At 38.7% G+C, this 17,895-nt stretch overlaps 2 protein-coding genes across 2 annotated transcripts; one reads left to right on the forward strand and one right to left on the reverse strand.

Annotated features, from left to right (window-relative positions):
• Positions 1–2,647: 2,647 nt before the first annotated feature.
• LOC140934881 (alpha-L-fucosidase-like) lies at positions 2,648–9,132 on the reverse strand. The gene is made up of 8 exons (XM_073384443.1): positions 8,745–9,132; positions 8,069–8,175; positions 7,543–7,673; positions 6,401–6,531; positions 5,268–5,368; positions 4,322–4,454; positions 3,807–3,977; positions 2,648–2,891 (listed from the first exon to the last, which is right to left on the reverse strand). The coding sequence occupies exons 1-8, from the start codon at positions 9,083–9,085 to the stop codon at positions 2,648–2,650; spliced, it is 1,359 nt and encodes a 452-aa protein (XP_073240544.1). The 5' UTR covers positions 9,086–9,132.
• A 680-nt stretch (positions 9,133–9,812) lies between these two features.
• On the forward strand, positions 9,813–14,398 carry LOC140934955 (uncharacterized). The gene is made up of 2 exons (XM_073384510.1): positions 9,813–9,881; positions 13,136–14,398. The coding sequence occupies exon 2, from the start codon at positions 13,181–13,183 to the stop codon at positions 14,354–14,356; it is 1,176 nt and encodes a 391-aa protein (XP_073240611.1). The 5' UTR covers positions 9,813–9,881; positions 13,136–13,180; the 3' UTR covers positions 14,357–14,398.
• Positions 14,399–17,895: the final 3,497 nt, after the last annotated feature.

Raw genomic sequence — 17,895 nt, forward strand, 5'->3', positions numbered from 1 at the left:
ATGATTTTGCCTCCAGAAAATGATTAGTGGGTCATATCCTAAACAAAATAAAAGTGATTTGGTTTTTCAAACCTGCACTGTTGTCTTAAAATGAGTACGTTTGTAGCTGGTCACGTGACCAAAATGTGATTTTGAAAATTACGAATTACTTCTTTCTGAACGCAAATTTTGCACTTAAACTTCAAGGAAAATGTTGAAAAAATGATGTGGTAACGTTTACAGCACATCTGAGCGTAACTATCAAAAGTTTAACAAGACGTAAGCAAAAAGTAGTTTTGGCCGCCATGTTGGAGGGCAAGAGTATGCCCTCCAACATGGCGGCCAATACAAATCGTACTACTTTGTTGAAAAATTAAAGTGCCATAAAATATCTCCCTTAAATGCTTTTCCTCTCAAATTTCGGGTGTAAGATAATTTTTATGTGCTCTGTCAATTTTTGGCATCAGCAAGATTTCCAGCTAATTGTTTAAGGGAAGTATTGGCCACGTGACCTCTTACTGCAAGTGGCCTATTTCCTGTGCATGATTGCACTCAGGAACAAAACGGTAGTCCATACTTTTCTTTCATCGTTCGACGATTCAGATGGCCGTCTCTATACGTCAAGAGAGGTTGTTGAGATCTGTTTGGAAATCTGGAACAGTTTCAGCAACAGGATCTTAAATAAAATGAGTTTAGGCCAAAGTAAACCTGTTTTCAACACTTCTTGAGAGCTCAGTTGTTCGAGCTTGAACATTGCTTTAATTCAATGATTAGGCCTGCACAAACCATGTTAATGTTTTCGCCTTCTCTCTGATTCACTCCGGGGAGCTTTAATTAAAAGAGCAGTGCATGACAACGACCTTACGTACACGCACACTCTATTGTCGATGCCTTTGTTGTGCGCCTACTACGCGGGTTATAAATACGGTGGCATTTCATTTAAGCTTGGTGAGAAGCACATCAGCGTGGTTGACTAGTTAATGCAGACACGTTCTGATTCGTTTCTTCAGGCTTGATACGTTGTTAACGAGGTGGACTGGAGACTAGGGTCGGATGGGGGAGGATGGGAGGATAGGACTTGTAGTGCGTTCTCATCATGTCCGTACCGATTGAGATATGAGAATTATACTGAAGTCGGTCGGTTAATGAGTTGTACAATGAGTTGTACTCGTTAGAGCGGAGGTTTTCTCAAGAGCAGTCTTCAGCTTTGTCGTTTTAAAGTACGGTTACCAAAAACACTAGGCTTGGATTGACTAGCCACAAAGGGCCTATTTGACCTATTTTATACAAATCACCGTGTATTATCAAGCCAAGCCTCAAAACACTCAACGGTAACTATACTATACGATGGGGAGGGGGGTGGGGGGTGGAGGCAGGGACCGCGGAGCAAGGTGAAAAGGGGGAGGGCTTACAATTGAAAATAATTTTTTCATATTGAAAATCGAAAAAAGGAATAAAATCATAGTATTTTATTTGTTTCTGTCACGTGACTTTGCATACTTTATCCAGTATTTGTTGCTCTTTATAGGTCGGCCAACATACACGGTCAGTTCAGATTCAATGCAAGAAAAGACGCGATTACAATTTTAGTATAGAAAATACTACACTGAAGTGATCTGAAAAATTTCTAACTATGGCCGTTCACTGTTCAAGTAATGTAATTCTTCTTGCCATCGAACATTTCATTGATTCGAAAGGAGAAAGACAAAATATAAAACTTTTATCAACTCAAAACAACTACTCACCTTCGTTTGGCTTGAAAAAGCTAGTAATTTTCTTCATTTTGTCTGATAAAGCTGATAAAAAAAACTCTGCCGGAGCTGGAAGTACAATACACGCTGCCGAACGAAGCGAAGGAGTGGCCAAGGCGTGGCCCTTGATCAAGGAGCAAGTCAGCCCCAGGGCACAATTACCGCGAAAAGCACAGGAGCCCCACAAAATGCCTGGCGTTTGAAATTAAAGAAAATACAGAAAATATAGCGGAATATAGACGGAAAAAAACTTGTTTCAAGTCTTTTTTTAAATTTTAATTATTTTTCTTTTTAGCGCAAAAAAGTGGTGGGGCCGCGGCCCTACCAGCCCCTCCCCCTCCGCGGTCCCTGGGAGGGCAACTCTCTTTCGGGCGCCGGATTGAGCTTAGGGGACCCCGCTGTAACCAGGAGCTACAGTAGGTTCGAGAAAGCTTCGAATTAGACCGGGTATCTATGCCTCGTTCACAATTTTTAATAGCAATCTTCATATCTCTGGTCTGCCGTTTGTCCTGACAACTGTAACTTTTGGTTGAAATCGTACAACTCTTCAATGAAAGACGAGAATCGTTAGACGCACTATCGTACTCTTTTTCATTCCGACCGAATTGACCTGAAAATCCCTGAATCAATGGTCAATACAAAGGAACAAACAAAAACAATTTTGTAAAAAGTTAGCCCATCTAATTCATTATTGATGCAGAGGTATAACAAAGGTAAAAGATTCCACATCTTTCCCTTCTATATCCTTTTCTTAAATTCAGTTAATTAACTATGTAATTAAGAATTGTTCATTCTGAAGTGTTAAAAAAGTCCCCCCATTGTCTTGATCAGTGACAACAGGCCAAATCACTCATAAATTCTACCGTTTCCCAGAAACAAGGTTGTGGTAATTTTTGAATCGACGCAACTTTGCTCGGCTACTTGACATTTTCTAGCTTAAGGGCCCACGCCCACTGACAGGGAAGCTTGTTCACAGGGATACCAGGGAACGTTACTGTTATTCCGCCTTTGTCAGTAGCTGGTTTCCAGTTAAACTCCCCTTCATAGCCCAACATGGTAACTTGAGTTCCACTGGTGCTGATTGGAGCTCCGAGGGTAAGTTCATCAGTTAAAGGCCACTCGAGAAGAATTGCGTACACTGCATCAGGTTTAGAAGTGTACCTAACAGAAAAAACAATAAAGGAGAATTGCAAATCGATAAGGTTCTAAAAAGAACGACAAGCAAAGCCATTTGTCGTATGTAATTATTAAAACGTACATTACTTATAATAACGATGATTGCAGTCACCACAAAACTTGTGGAGGTTTTCCATGATCCTGATCATTACATTCATACCCATTCACTGGTCGCCCAAATGCATGTTACGAGTAAAGTCTTTAATATAATTTACATTCTCAAATGTTAATTAAGTGGAAGACCAAAGTAAATGGGTGGCTTACGAAACGAAAGGCAGAATTTTAATTTACACAGTGTTAAGAAATTTAACTGAAAGTTTAAAAGCAGCAACCAAAAACCGTGGACCTGTCACGCTATTTGTCAAAAACCAGGAAAAACGTTTTTTATGAAAATTTGAGCTTGAGATACTCATTAAGAATATAGCTCTTTAGCTTGTGTGCTTTGGTTTTCTGATGTAGGTCATGTGATAATACTCTAGAGAACTCTTTCGTCTTATTCCGTGCATATGTACGCATGGCTTACGCTAGACTTTCTCAAAGTCCTTCGCTTCTCGTTTCCGCTTCCGGTAGTAGGCCCCACCGCTCGCTTTGCCACCGAAAGTATAAAAAAATTCCTAGCCCGCGCTTTGCGCTCGAGAAAAATTTTGCGCTCGACTTGTGGGCAAGTCTACGCCTACGCGGACAAATGGGCAAATTCCCCTGAGACCTTAACTTGGAAAACAAAACATACAAGCTTAAGAGGTCTATTGAAGAAGTGTAAATTCAGAAAAAAATGCCTACCTACACCTCCCCTAAGCCAAAGTTGACATAAACAACTACTTGGGGAAAAACGTTCTTTTAGGGGAGGGGTAGGTGGGCAGTTTCCCAGAATCTTATGCTTATGAATCTTATTGCATTTACCACACATGTTGGTTGGTGGTATCATTCTGAGCTCTCCAGGGCTTGGTGCTATAAATAGCTTCACCATTGACAGACAGCCATTCTCCCATCTGCAGCAGTCGCTGTTGGAATATTGGCACAATTCTGCCATCTGCTGTTGGTCCAACATTCATGAGCATATTTCCACCACAGCTATATAAAATGGACACCATTTCAGTTAAAACTTGAACTTGCTCCATTTTATGGAAATGAGCACAACAAAAATCAACATTAAGGGATTATCTTTTTTGGCAGATTATTAGATGTTTATTCGATAATTTTCACCATGGCTGAACAGTGTAATAGATTTTTCTCTGACAAGGAGTTAAAAGGTAGAAACAGGAAAACCTGGCCATGAATTAAACTTGCATTCCCAGGGCTTTTGTCTACCTTGGCACGAGGTTACCATGAATTAAAATTACTTAGCATTTATTTCGAAAATTATTCTTAAAATGTCAATTAAAAACAACTCTATAGTAACTGTAATGTTTGCTAACCTTACAGTGGAAACCAGTTGGTATAACAGTTCCTTCATGTCTAAAACATCCTCAAAAATCATGTTCCGCCTGAAGCCCCATGAATATTTGTCAACAGTCATGGCATTTTCCCATTTGTGCTTTTGTAGTGTTCCTGTAAAATGTTGTGAACAGTCAATCTTTGGTACCACAGGAAATTTTTGAAAAACACTGTGAAGAATTTCTATATTGACATCATACAGGGTTTGAAGGGTTTAAATGAAACATATTAGGTCCTCTTATAGACTTCCAGACTGCTTTCATTTATATAATAACTTTATTCAAGAGAAAAGTGGACATACAGCAATAACTAACTCTAGCCTTAAACTTATAGTTTATCATTATTAGTATCATTATTAACAATTTTTAATGAATTTCAGCATTCCTCCTTAAAGGATCACAATTAGCGGATGCACATGTGCATTAGATACCATTTCTTAATATAGGATGAATAAAAGAATACTCAGGAACAGATTTTCAATAAAATACCGAAAGTATCGAATGAAACACTTAATGCAAGATTGAAGCAGATTTGTGGACGTATTCAATGTGTATTTGATTTTGGGTGGAACATTTTTCAAAGTTGCAAAGGTCAGGGTGGCTCAAAAGCTGACTATGTCCCTTTAAAACCAATGTGTTTCTAAGACTTCTTGGAATCAATTTCGTTCCCAGGGTTCTCTCGCACCCATCATCCATAGGGACAGGTAAGAGAGAACCCTGGGAACAAGGTTGTCTTAGAATCAGAATGACACACATCACCAGCAGAAAGGCCAGTTATGCTGTGAGGCAAGGAAAACATTTTCTTCACATACTAATGAGTGAATTCTGGTGTCTGGGACTATGCCAAATTTGGAAAGAGATGGTTTAAAAATATAACCTGGTAATGTAAGCTATAATAGCTTAACAAATACATAGTTCAATAGTTTACCTGGATTATATCTATCTGTGCAAGTGAAAGTGCCTCCATGATGACATTTACAACCATTGTCACACCAACGATCATTTGTCACAATGGTGTCTTTAACAGGACTAAACAAGAGTATAAACAATATTCAATTCTCAACATAGCCTGCACCACAGACAGAACTAACTTCTGGTTACCGAAACCCTTGTTCAGGGCTGACCCACCAGTGTACCAGGATTTGATTGCATGCCATGATCGGCCTATTAAAAAAGCCACTGTCAATCAGGTTGAAGCAAATTTCAAAACGCATTTCTGGTAATTCATTGAGTCTGTTTGGGGCCTAGAACAAGGATATATGCGCTGCTTCGCAGACGTTACTAATCCGGGTTAGATAACATCTGCGACATGCGATGCAGGCCAAACTCCACTGAGACTCTGACAGAAAACTTACACTGTGACAAAATTGCTGTCCTTCATTCCCTTGCTGTAATCCTGCTTTATACCCACACATAAAAAGACTGCCAATTTTAGCAATGAGGAATACAGTATGCACTATTGTTGTTTGATCCATATCAAAGTCAATTGACAGCTGTCAAAAGGAAATATCTGCTGACCTTTTTAACGTAACCAGGTGGGCTCAGGAGCACTAGCTACCCAATGAGATGCCAGTGTTTTTTAAAACTTATCCTTTGACAAGTTGATAACTTTTAACTGGATCATGGTCTTGAGGCTAATATGTCTTTTATGTGTCTGAGGTTTTTTAATTGAATGGCTTGTGTGAAACTCAGAAAACTGTGTACTTGTAATCACCAAAATGCTTCTGGATGGTTATTTGTTACAAACGTTGGGAAAAATAGCCAATCAGGAATGAGAAAGCTAAGCAGGCTAAGTGACAATGGTCATTAGGTTGTGAAGGTTTCGTGGCTTGCTCGCCTGTCCTGCATGATCTTTGTTGTGATTGGTCACGACACAATAGTCATTTCCGAAATACTTTAGAACAATAAGTTGCTACTTGTTTTCTGAATTTGACTTCACAATTTACTGTCTAAACAATAAATTAATGTTACTTTCACATAACTCAGGGCCATTTCTTCACACAAGCTTAACTATAAATTACACTCTTAAAAAATTATCCATTAACACTATTTTCAGGCTACCTTTCATTGTACAGCCATGCTAAGAACTCCTGGCTACCCCAGTAAGTATCAGGTCCATGTGGTCCATCGGCATATAGATACTCAGGCTTGTATGTATTGATCAAGTCATACAGCTCCGGTTTCAACACATTCTGGTATTTATATGATGTAATATCAGTTGACATATGGTATGATGTGAGTATCACAAAACATACAGTAAATGCATTATTGTTATAGCTATGATACAAGTAAGTACTCAACAAATTTAAAAAGTTTTGTATGGGGAGGCTCCACCCAATGGTCTAACCCCCATAATAGTACCCTCTTACCAGTGGCAGATCCAGAACTTCAGATAAGGGGGGGGGGGGGTCTCCCAAAAATTTTTTTCAGCCCTTCGGGCCTCATTTTGGTTGAAAAATAAGGGGGGTGGGGCGGGCCCTCCAGGCCCCTGCCCTGGATCCGCCACTACTCTTACATACCATTTTTGACAAAAAAGGCACCCCTTTGAGTTTCATATACATGTACATTCCATTGACAAATAGTATCCCTTTCACATATCCAATTAACAAACTTTGCATCCCTGTTAAACGCGGTAAATACACTGTCTTTGAAATATGAAGAAATCACAAAACCAAAACGTTTTCTTGACTTTTTCAAAGCATAAAGTGCATCTGTTAGCCCTTGTGGGCCTTTTTACAAACTAAAATCATGACAGATTTCCCTCCCCTTTCATATATTTCAATTAGAAAAATCCCTACCCTTTCATATACCAGAAGCCTGACAAAGGTACCCCTTTCGGGCGGAGCCTCCTGTTATCGGCCATTATAGGGAGTGCCCTCCCCCCTGGGTTCTGATGCTGTTATGCAATATATTGTCACGTCGCAGGAAAAACACATTGTAACACGGTTTAAAATTCCAAAAGTAAGTCCAGCAAGCATATACTTGAAAGCACCATCAATTTAAGTAGTTTATACTTAGAGGACGCACATTATGCAGAGGGTATTAAGGAGGGCAATATCATATTCACATTTGTATTTGGAGGGGCTCATTTTTGAATTTTTATAGTAATTTATTCTCATGATAAAATAATATTTTAAACTGTTATACTAATTAATAATAAATTATAGATACATCAAATAGTTTGATTATATGTCTCCTCTCACCTTAACATAATCCTGTGTTGAAAAATTGTTTGCAACATCTTTCATATAAAATGGATGAAACCATTCATACAATGAATGGTACAAACCAAGAGTCATATTGGTGTTTTTCCTAATCGCTCTGGAAAATTCCGCTGAAAGGATGAAGGGGCATCAGTATTGTACAAGTGCTCCATGAAACTTGTAAATAATATCTATATTCCTGGCAGACTAAAAATGCTGTATTACTGACCAGTTCAAACAGTAGGCCTTCAGATATAAGCTTTGACGTCATATAAAACTGACTTGTAATTGACCAAAATCATGTAGTTATTGCATCATTTTCACACATTTGAAACAGTCTTTTCAATTAAATTACAAGTATGAAGTTGACCTTTTTTCATAAGAAAATATTTTCTTTTTGGTCACATATGACTATGGTAGGTATGTCCTTTATAAACCCCTCCTCATACAATCACCCATACAACATCCTAAAACATTTGCCACACTAGTGCTGTAAAAATTGTGATTTATAAAAGCATTTGCTTACACACAAGATCCCTGTGAGGTCCATTGTCAACAGAGTTCCAGTTCCATGAGACATTAGACTTCCAGTTTGTCCAACCTTCATGATGTTTACTGGTCAGTACTGCATACCTGACACAATTTATAAGGAAATACCATTTATAAATATAGCCTCTAGATTAAGAAAAATAGTGACAATATTATTGATGATACACAGCGTGCAAAGAAAGTTGTGTCCGATAGCCCGGGGCTGGTGAATTTTGCAATCAGGCTAGTGAATTCTGTTCTTAACTTGCCCAAAGGGCAAGTGAAGTTTTTTGGGAAATTCAAATTACAGAAGAAGCGTAATCAATGCTGCTCATCCAAAATTTTTTGGGGCTACTTAAAGGACTCTTGGTGTGGTACATACTAGCAACAACTTGCTCGAATGGCAAGCCATAAAACTGACTTTCTTTACACCCTGGATACATGTTTCATCACTTGTTCAACCTAGCCTTTTTTAACCAGGGCTGTAGTATTTAAGTATGACTTTTCTGAAAAAATAAGTTTACTTTATGAAAAACTGCCAGTCTCAGGGCCACCTTAGCTTGCTTGCACCTTCGGCAATCATAAACTTTGGCCCTGAGTAAACCAATTTAAGCTTATAAGTCTTATAACTGTTCCAAATAGCACAGTCTTTCAAATATCACAAAGCCAATTACCTTGCTCCTGACTTTGAAAGTAGCTCTGCCCAAAATTCCGCATCAAAAAATTCCGCTTGAAACATTGGTGCAAAGTCAGCATATTCAAAATTTGGTGGGTAGTTCTTTTTCATGAATTCCACGTATTCAGGTCGTTGCTGTCCTTTCCAGCGGTACCAGAACCACTCGGATCCAAAACTTGGTACTGAATATACCCCCCAGTGGATAAAAATACCAAACTTGGCTTCATCGTACCATGAAGGGAGGGGCCTCGAGTCTAGCGATTCCCATGTTGGCTTGTACTGAGCATATCCACAACATATAGAGGCGAAAATAATGCTCACTGATAACCAGCGTGTCATTTTAGCTGAATGTCATTCAATCATTTAAGTATCCCCAATGACTGATCTAGTCGCAAGGGTGACTCGTCTGACAGCTTCGCGGAGCGACGATCCACTTCTTAATTTAAAATGAAACGATTGCTGAGTACACAGTCTTCTAAATTGTTACCAGCAGCAAAAGAGATTAAGCCCAAAATGTAATAATGCCGGTAAATTAACGCATGTACTCCCAAACACGTCAAAATAACTAAGAAAGATGACTTACAGAGAGCGGAGAGCTAGCAAACGATTTGATTGCTCTGCAAGACTCGACTCCTCAGCTGGACTGGAGATATTTCGTAATTGAATTGTGAATTTACGTGAACCCGGCATCTGAACAGAAGGGGGTCTACTAGTTCTTTCAGGTAAAAGAATCTGCCCAATTATTAATAGGTGTACCTACAAAAATCATTCAATTATTGATCGCACCCGTCGATTACCAGGGCTCTAATTTCAGTGTTCTCCAGCGCTTCCAGTGCTCTGGTTTTCTCTGGTTCTCGGCCCAGTGCTTCTCCTTCGAAAAAACAAACGCGCGAAATGCGCGCGAGTCCACGCAAACCAAAATTCCCCTTCTTTCACTTTTTTTTCATTCAGTTTTCATGTTTCTCTTCGTTTTTCAACTGAAAGAGCTACAACGCGTGGGTCTGACACAAGGTCAAAAACCGTCGTTGAACTGTACTTGTCAATCAAAGTGTGAATGAAAGAGATAGCACACTAGCTACTGCAGGTGCTGAATGCTATGGGGACCGCATCCAACTTTTGAAAGCAGTAAAGCCAGGTGAGTAAAGCCTTTCTCTGAAAACAGAAAACAGTAGCAAATCGTAACCAACTTTTCAAGTTATCCGAACGATTATTGCCCACGAAAGATCTTCGCATCTGAACAAGAATCGCAAGTTACTCGGCTACAGGTACACTCGCTGCGCCATTTCTTGAATTCGCTTTGTATTGAAAGCCGCATTCAGAACGAGCAAACTTAGTACAGTTTCTAAGTTAATGAATGAGTCTGCAGTTTTATTTTTAACCGAAAATTCGTTCAGGACTAAATTACTGCACACAGTTCTGAGCCCAAGCTTTTAGACCGTAAGAAAATTGAATTAAGCTTATCTGTTGCGGTGAACTAGTTGGGCCTCGTTGTAAGCTTACATGTGTTGTACGATTCATGTCAGGTCTGTTCAAAAGTAATACAAACATACATGAATTGGCCGAATTCCGTTATATAATTTTTTTTAATTTAACAGTTCGAAACGTGTTTGAATAAATTAAATAGAAACACGCCGAAGCTCATTTAAGAAATCGGGACTCCATAGCTATAAAATGGCTTACTCGATCTGCAAGAAGGTTTGAAGGAGATTGCAAACTGTGAATTATATAAACATGTGTTGTATGCTTGACGAAATTTATAACAATAAGTTTTTCTTATTGCTATACAATTTTTAAGAGCTAGAAACGTTAACCCTACGTCAATGAACTCAAACCATTCCGGTGTGTAAGTTAAATCTCAAAACGGCGGAAAATTATTTAACTTGCGGTTACGTTCTGCAATATAAATCTTGTTTAGAGCAACAGTCTTTTTTGAAAACATTAAAATTCAAATGACGTTTTTATTTAACATAATGAGCTGGGCTATTCTGGAATTATAAACATTATATAGCTCTGATGAGTCTCAAATGTAAGCTTATGTGAACAAAATTCAGTGTCAAGGGCGGTCGGCAAGTCAAAGCATTCAGACATTTTTCTTTAGAAGTTTTAAGTTTGATCCAAAGGCGAACTGGGAAAACAACAAACCAGTGAACACCCTGCAAATATATTTGTGTTTAGTGCTCAAAAATTTTGCTTAATCTTGTGTTTCCGCGATTGTTCTCGCTATTATCTTAATATTCGTTGAAGGGTAATAGTACTGTTTTTATACTTTGTCGTGGTAAAATTCAAAATTGAGGAAGTTGTTAAGATCCGAAAAAATTCTAAGACAAACAATGTTAATAGTTGAATAGATTAAATAGTCCTAGTCGATAGCTGAATAAGAAAATACGCAATCAAGTTCATTTTTTGGAAGATACATGTGTAAACCTGTACTTCTTTAGAAAAGCTGTAATATTTCCATACTGACTTGGAGTAGTGATCCTCTGCAAGGATACCTGCGGACGTCGATTTCGTCTCGTCTTTTTCATCAAATTGTCGGGTTTTTCAGGAGAAATCAGAAGCATTTAGAGAATTCACTTTGAGTAAGTAACGCTACTAGCCGGAGCTCAGCGTAAGCACAACGAAAATGGAAACGAGAAAATAAAAGAAGCAACAGGTTCAATAACCAAAACAAAATCTCTGAACAGGCAGTACACTTTGTGGCAGATTTCTTTGCCGTCTTTGCTCGACTAAGGTTGTCAAAATTGATTGGAATCACAATGCGATCGCCTTTTTCCAAGATAGTCGCTGTATCAGTATCGATCGTCGGGACTTCGATTTCGTGGGAAATACCTATATGATTTGGTTTTTCTTTCTCCATATGATATTGCATTTGCAATTTCATTCATTTCTGCAACATAAAAGGCGACTCTAAGTTCTCATGTGACGTTCGCAGGCTTTCTTGGTCAAGTGTAAAGTAAAGCATTTCCAAACCCTTTTAAAAATCTGAAATCACCTAAAAAGCCAAGGAGTTTCAATGCGCTTTAAGTGAATTAAACTCTGAAATAGTGACTTGGCAAACTAGTTGTTGTTATATTTGTGTTGCGCTACTTTTTTGTGTCTGACTTGAAAGCACGCAAAAAGAAAAAAATTACAGGCACGCAAGGTGCGTACACGCAAAATCGCGTGCATGTAAGTTGTGAACTGAAGGTAATTTTCCTAAATTAAAAAAAAGAAATCAAATTTCTAAAAAAAAGTACGCAGGATATTGGGCGAATGAAATAAATTGTGGGAAAAGCTTTATCTCTTCAAGTACCAATACAATGACATTGTAGTAAGGATTTTTTCATGCAAGTCTTGAAAACTTTGAAGCTATTCGTCACGTTGACAGCCTCGTGTCGTTTGTTATGTTTATACATTCAGTTTCAGTTGACGAGGACTTATTTGTTCTAAAGTGCGGACAATATATATCCACATTCCTTAAAACGTTTTGTTTGTACTGAATATAATTGAGGTCTAGTCCGGTAAAAAAAAATGTACATTAGAAAGAAAGAAAAAAACAGGCAAAACAAAACAGGAAGAGGGGAAAAACAGATAGTAAAAAGGGAAGTTATGGAACTGTTCCCAACATAGCCTGACCGTGAATTTTAAGTCGAAAATTAAATTTGTTAAGTCGAAGTCTTTCGTCTTTCGTCAAAAGGCTATCAATTTTAAAAAGTTTGGCCTCAATTTTTTGAAATGGTGTTGCCAGAAGTCAGGTTTAGGGGCTTGTATAAGGTTTTTCAAGTCGTTGATGCGTTAATTACTAAAGTCCGAGGAATACTGGACGAAAACTGAAAGACCAAGACCCATTGTTTTCCGCGTGTACTATTTTTACTTAGAAATTTCGTTTAAAATTTCCAGTGGTATAAACTGAGGCTAGCTTTTCACGCGATTAGGCCATCCTCTTTTTTTCCCCGTTTCATGTCGTCCGACCGAACCAAATTTTTTGGCATTTTCAAAAAAATAAGTAGCGACGTAGTAAAGCCATTTTTCATTTGAAATAATTCTTTTAATCTGAAAACTGAGCATAGTAATAGCATAGAGAAAAACAGGAATAAAAACAGGAACATTTTTTTACAGAATATTGCGCATTTTGTTAATCCAAATATGTGAATGTTAACTTTTAACGTCATCCTGGGATATCAGGGCCTCCTATTCCAAGAAGTCTTGAGATTTTTTTTTCTAGGTTTTTTTTTTCAATCCAACCGACCGACCCAATATCAGGAAACGCATTCGACGCTAAACGAAAAAAAAAGGGGATGGCCTAATCATCGCATCCTTTTTCTCAAGCGTGGAAGAAAAGAAAACACAGAAATGACTACATTTTGTTCATTGCTTTCTAATCTATTTTTATATTTGCACTGAACGCAGAAATTTCTACAGGACAGAAAGATCCGTGAGTTATTGCAAAGCATCATGGAAAAATTCCCTCTTGGTCCCTTGTGGTATGATTTATCCACAACCATAGCTGAAGCTGCCAGTAAAGCGAGTTTAAATGCTGCTAATTCGACTTCTCCAGTAAACACCTTACTAAATGGGCGCAATATTTGGGACGCTCAGCTTCCGCTTCACAGAAGATCGTCACTGTCAAAAGCTGAAGATAATTGCGTTATGGTTTGGTCTAAGGATGCCCTACAGTCAATGCCTTGCAGTCAGCCTGTTACGCATCGTGTACCAAATATTCTCCCTCCCTTTGAAAGTCTCACAAGTAAGATGAGAGTTCCGCGTTACGTGTTTCACCCAAACGAAGCGCTGCGTGGAGTGCAGACGTTTGAAATATGCAGGGGACCGACTTTACCTTGGAATATGAATATTTTTCCACTTACGCTGCCCAAGGCTACCCCATTGGTCTACAGCTTTCAAGACGCGCCTCAATTAGGTGCAGGATCAGTTGGTCACCAGGCTTCTTCCATTCCGTTTGTTCCCGGGCTAACAGTTCCACAGTACCCGGATGCACAATACATGTTTCGCCAGGCAAATCTTTTCATGGTACCTAAACAAGTGTCTTACAAAGCGACAAGCCCTTTCTTAGAAGAAACACCCCCCAAACGGAATAATGTTCCCAAGGCTACTACTAACCAAACGTCCAATAACCAAACTGACGCCAAGAAAGAGACAGCCTGTAAGCTTGACCCAAAGAATAAAGCTATGAAATCGTATCAGTGTCGTTTCTGCTCTAAAACATACACTCGCCATTCAGCCCTCATAATCCACATGAGGATTCATACTGGCGAAAGGCCATACTCGTGCAGCGTTTGTGAGAGAACGTTTAGACAAGCAGGGGGCCTGGAGTCGCACATGCGTTCTCATACGGGAGAAAAACCATACCAGTGTGATATTTGTGATCGTCGCTTTTCACATTCCAACGCAGCGAAAAACCATAGACGAACGCATACGGGGGAAAAGCCATACCAATGTAAATACAAAGGATGCGTTCAACGCTTTGCAGACCAGTCAACTCTCAAGAAGCACCTCAGAATCCACACCGGCGAGAAGCCATTTCAATGTCCTCATTGTTGGAGAAAATTTACCCAGCTCGGAAACAGGAACAAGCATATTCACTGCAGACACAGCCAAGTAAAGCAAAAGTAGATTTTATTTTTAACATCCCGCCCTTTTCCTGAGTGTTAACCCTTTCTCTGATGAAAAATATCGCAGGCGCATGTGTTTGTCGCATGCACATATGGAGTTGAACTTACGTCACAACATGTAATTTTATCGTTTTCGAACGTTTTAGTGTGGGCAGTCAAAAACGCATCAAAACGGTAATGTGGACGAGAATCGATCGATGCGTTTTTTTATGACAACGAAAAACGCATACTTTTGAAAACGTATTTGTGTGCCGACATGGCTTAAGTATCTCTACAACTCTCAAATGGAAAGCTTGCTCGCAGGGCTAGCTCTCTATGTTTTTTTCACTGCTGGCTCCAGACGTAACGTTTAATCAACATTTAAAATGCCGCTTTTGTGTGATCTATTTAATTAACTCTCATAGTCAACTACAGAAAAAAATAGATGTTATCCAACTTTAACTTCTGTGAACAAACTGTCTTTGGTACAATCATTCAAATGAAACCAATCCAGCGGTACTTTCACAAATACTGTTTCTTTTTTCGAAATGCAAGACTTTTAATTGTTTAAATAATGCATAGCTATAGTTCAGTGCGCAAAACATATTAATATATGCCAAACCTCACAAAAAATCATATACATCATTTCTCAAAGCTAAAAAGGGAAAAAAAAATTCGAACTGGGTCTTTGAGGTAATCTCAGAACGGAAATCATTTCTTAATATAAAAAACTGTTTTTATTAAAGAGATTATTTCCCTGCTTTACCAGATTATCTAAAAAACCCCGTTCGAATTTTTAATTAAAAAAATACAGTAAAAAACCTTTTTTTTTATTGTAAGAAATAGACCGGTCTCCTTCCCCATCTATTTTATTTAGTTATTTATTTAGTTTTGCTCTTGTCAAGAAAATGTTACTACATTAATTAAAGGGAATGTAATTCAAATCTGGGCTCACAAAATTAGCTGTTCAATGCTACGTCCATTTTTGTTGAACAGGGAAAATAGCTTGTAAAAAAGTTATTATAGTCTGAGAAAACAAGAAAAATTTCGCAATGCCACCACTAGTTTCGCCGTGAAATTACCTGTTCTGAGAAACAAGCGCAAAAAAAACGCTTGCCACTACCCAGATCTGGCTAGTGATTCTCATTTTTCGAAATTGGCTTCAGCCAATCAGAAGCACTACCCAGATCAGTGTGGCAATTTTGAGCTTGATAAATATTAATTTGCGGGAAACTAGTGTTGGCGTCGCGAAACGTCAGCTGTTTTCTCAATGTTATAGCAGAGATTAGTTAGACGTTATCATACGGGCTGAAATTCAGCTCTCCTAGACTCGATCAAGATTCATATCGCGATTCGCGTTACTCTTAAAATTCCGCCATTTTGATTTTTTTTTCCGGGTCAAAATTACCCCTTTTGTTTCTAAACGTTGAGTTTGCTATTGTCAGTGGGCATTATATCGGAAATTTACCATGTGAAAGTTATTTTGGGTCAGACATGAACAGAGGTTACGTTTCTACTTTCTACTCCCGTTTTTCTGCTGTTTACCTTTTATTGCGAATTGATTTTCATCTTAAAAAAAAAAAACACGCAAACTATAAAGATCTTGTGTCCAAAAGTTTTTATGGCAGAAGGAGAAACCTCTTGGAATGAGCAAAATAGACTTTTTTCTGAAAGCAACTGTTGAGTTACGGTACGGTTGTATTAAACCGTATTAAATGCCATGTAATTATATTTAAAATAATACCAATAATTAACTGTCGAATAAATAAAAGTTGAGTTTTATGTGCAAAGTATGGTGCCTTATCAATGTAAAGACATTCCTCAGGGTTTATTCAGACATCGTTTCACTCCTTGCACAGGAAAAAGGATGGAGAGCCCAGGGAAGAGAATCCTCTTAGACTGATCACGGTTGAACTTCTGGAATTCACGAGACACATGGGGTTGGAGGGATGCGGGGATGTGGCTTACAAGATGATATGTGAGATACGAGCAATTGTAGAGGGGGGGAAGCGGGATAAGATTGGACGTCGAGACCCTGAAGAGCTTTGTTTCCAAGGCGGGATATGGGATAAACTGGATACGACAGATGAGGAGTCATCAGTTAGCTCAAGTTAGGAGTGACATGTCGTCAAAGACATTGAAAAGTGTTTATTTGCATCACAAATGAGCTTAAATGATTCCCAGAAAACTCGCGTTAATTTTATTTTCTCGGGGTAACACATGACGCGAAGTAGCCTCGTATCTTTGGCTAGACAAATTGTGGTTAAAGCTCGAACTCCTTCACACTAGTAGGGATTTAATAGCGAGCTTAAGCAAAGGCGTTTTTGAGCGACGTACGTCAACCGGAAGTGACCTCTTGCCAGTTTTGGGCAATTCTTTTACGTCAATTAGCAAGACAAATTTGGTAGCATCAAGGCATCTTTAAAGGGAAAAGACCCTACTTCCGGTTGACTTGCATGACGCCAATGAAATTTTACGTCATCTTCTAATTGTCCCAACTTACTCAGATCCTTAAAACTCTGGAGAGTGAGTTGGATAGGAGCTCAAGAGAAGGGGAGTTCAGAGCTCAGTCTGAGATGAATACAATAAATGAAGAGGATGATTTCTGCCAGAATGGGACGAACCTAATATCGTACCCGGCTTCGTCAACAGGAGATCTGGGTACGAGATTAGGACGAACCAACTAAGTTGTGCATAATTTCAATTTTTATTTAGCAAAAAACACAAGATCTCTGGAGAGTCTTGCAAGGACGAAGGAGCCCATTTGAGAGCAACTGTCTTATTAAAGCGGGCGATGATGCGGACTGAACAGTTATTAGGCATGTCGCGTCCTGTCTTAACAGAGATCTTTGAATTCCAAGACGAGGACGACTACGAGTGTGCGATTTTCTTAGTACTAAGTAGTGCTCACGTGTGATCCAGCTTCATTTTGGCGGGAAAACGCGATAGTCGTCGTCATTCTAATATGGGTTTTTTTACGGGTCTATATTAATACTGATATCAGGGCTGTCAGATTAGAGAAATTTGTTATAGTTATGGTAAAACAGTTAATCATAACTATAACAAAATTCTCAAATCTGATTGGTTATCAATTGCCCTGATTTCAGCCTTAATAGGACAGTTTAATAGGGCAGTACGCGTCATGCCTAAGTAATTGGACAATACGCGCCATCACGCGCGAGCTTAAATGGCTATTTTTTATGGTTAGCAAAATAACTCTTGGAATTTATTGTGTTTTGGTTTTAAAAAGAGCCTTATATATAACAGATTTTGTTAAAGTCATGATTACTTGGTTACAGAACTTCGTGTCGTCCAATTCGGTCAGTAATCGTACTCGTGATTAAACAAATCGTGATTTTGTTAAACACTCGTATGATTACACACCGAATTGGACTCCGCTGCTTCAGACAGTAAAAATGTACCCGGAAGCAGGGGCGGATCCAGGATTTTTTTTTAGGAGGGGGTGTACTCGTCTCTTGCTCTACTTCAACACCAATAAACCACATAGTTTTTTTTTTGCAGAATACCAGTTATATTAGAAAACCGCAGGTCATCTCGGGG

The sequence above is a fragment of the Porites lutea genome, chromosome 4 (genome assembly GCF_958299795.1).
Source record: "Porites lutea chromosome 4, jaPorLute2.1, whole genome shotgun sequence".
Classification (NCBI taxonomy): domain Eukaryota; kingdom Metazoa; phylum Cnidaria; class Anthozoa; order Scleractinia; family Poritidae; genus Porites; species Porites lutea.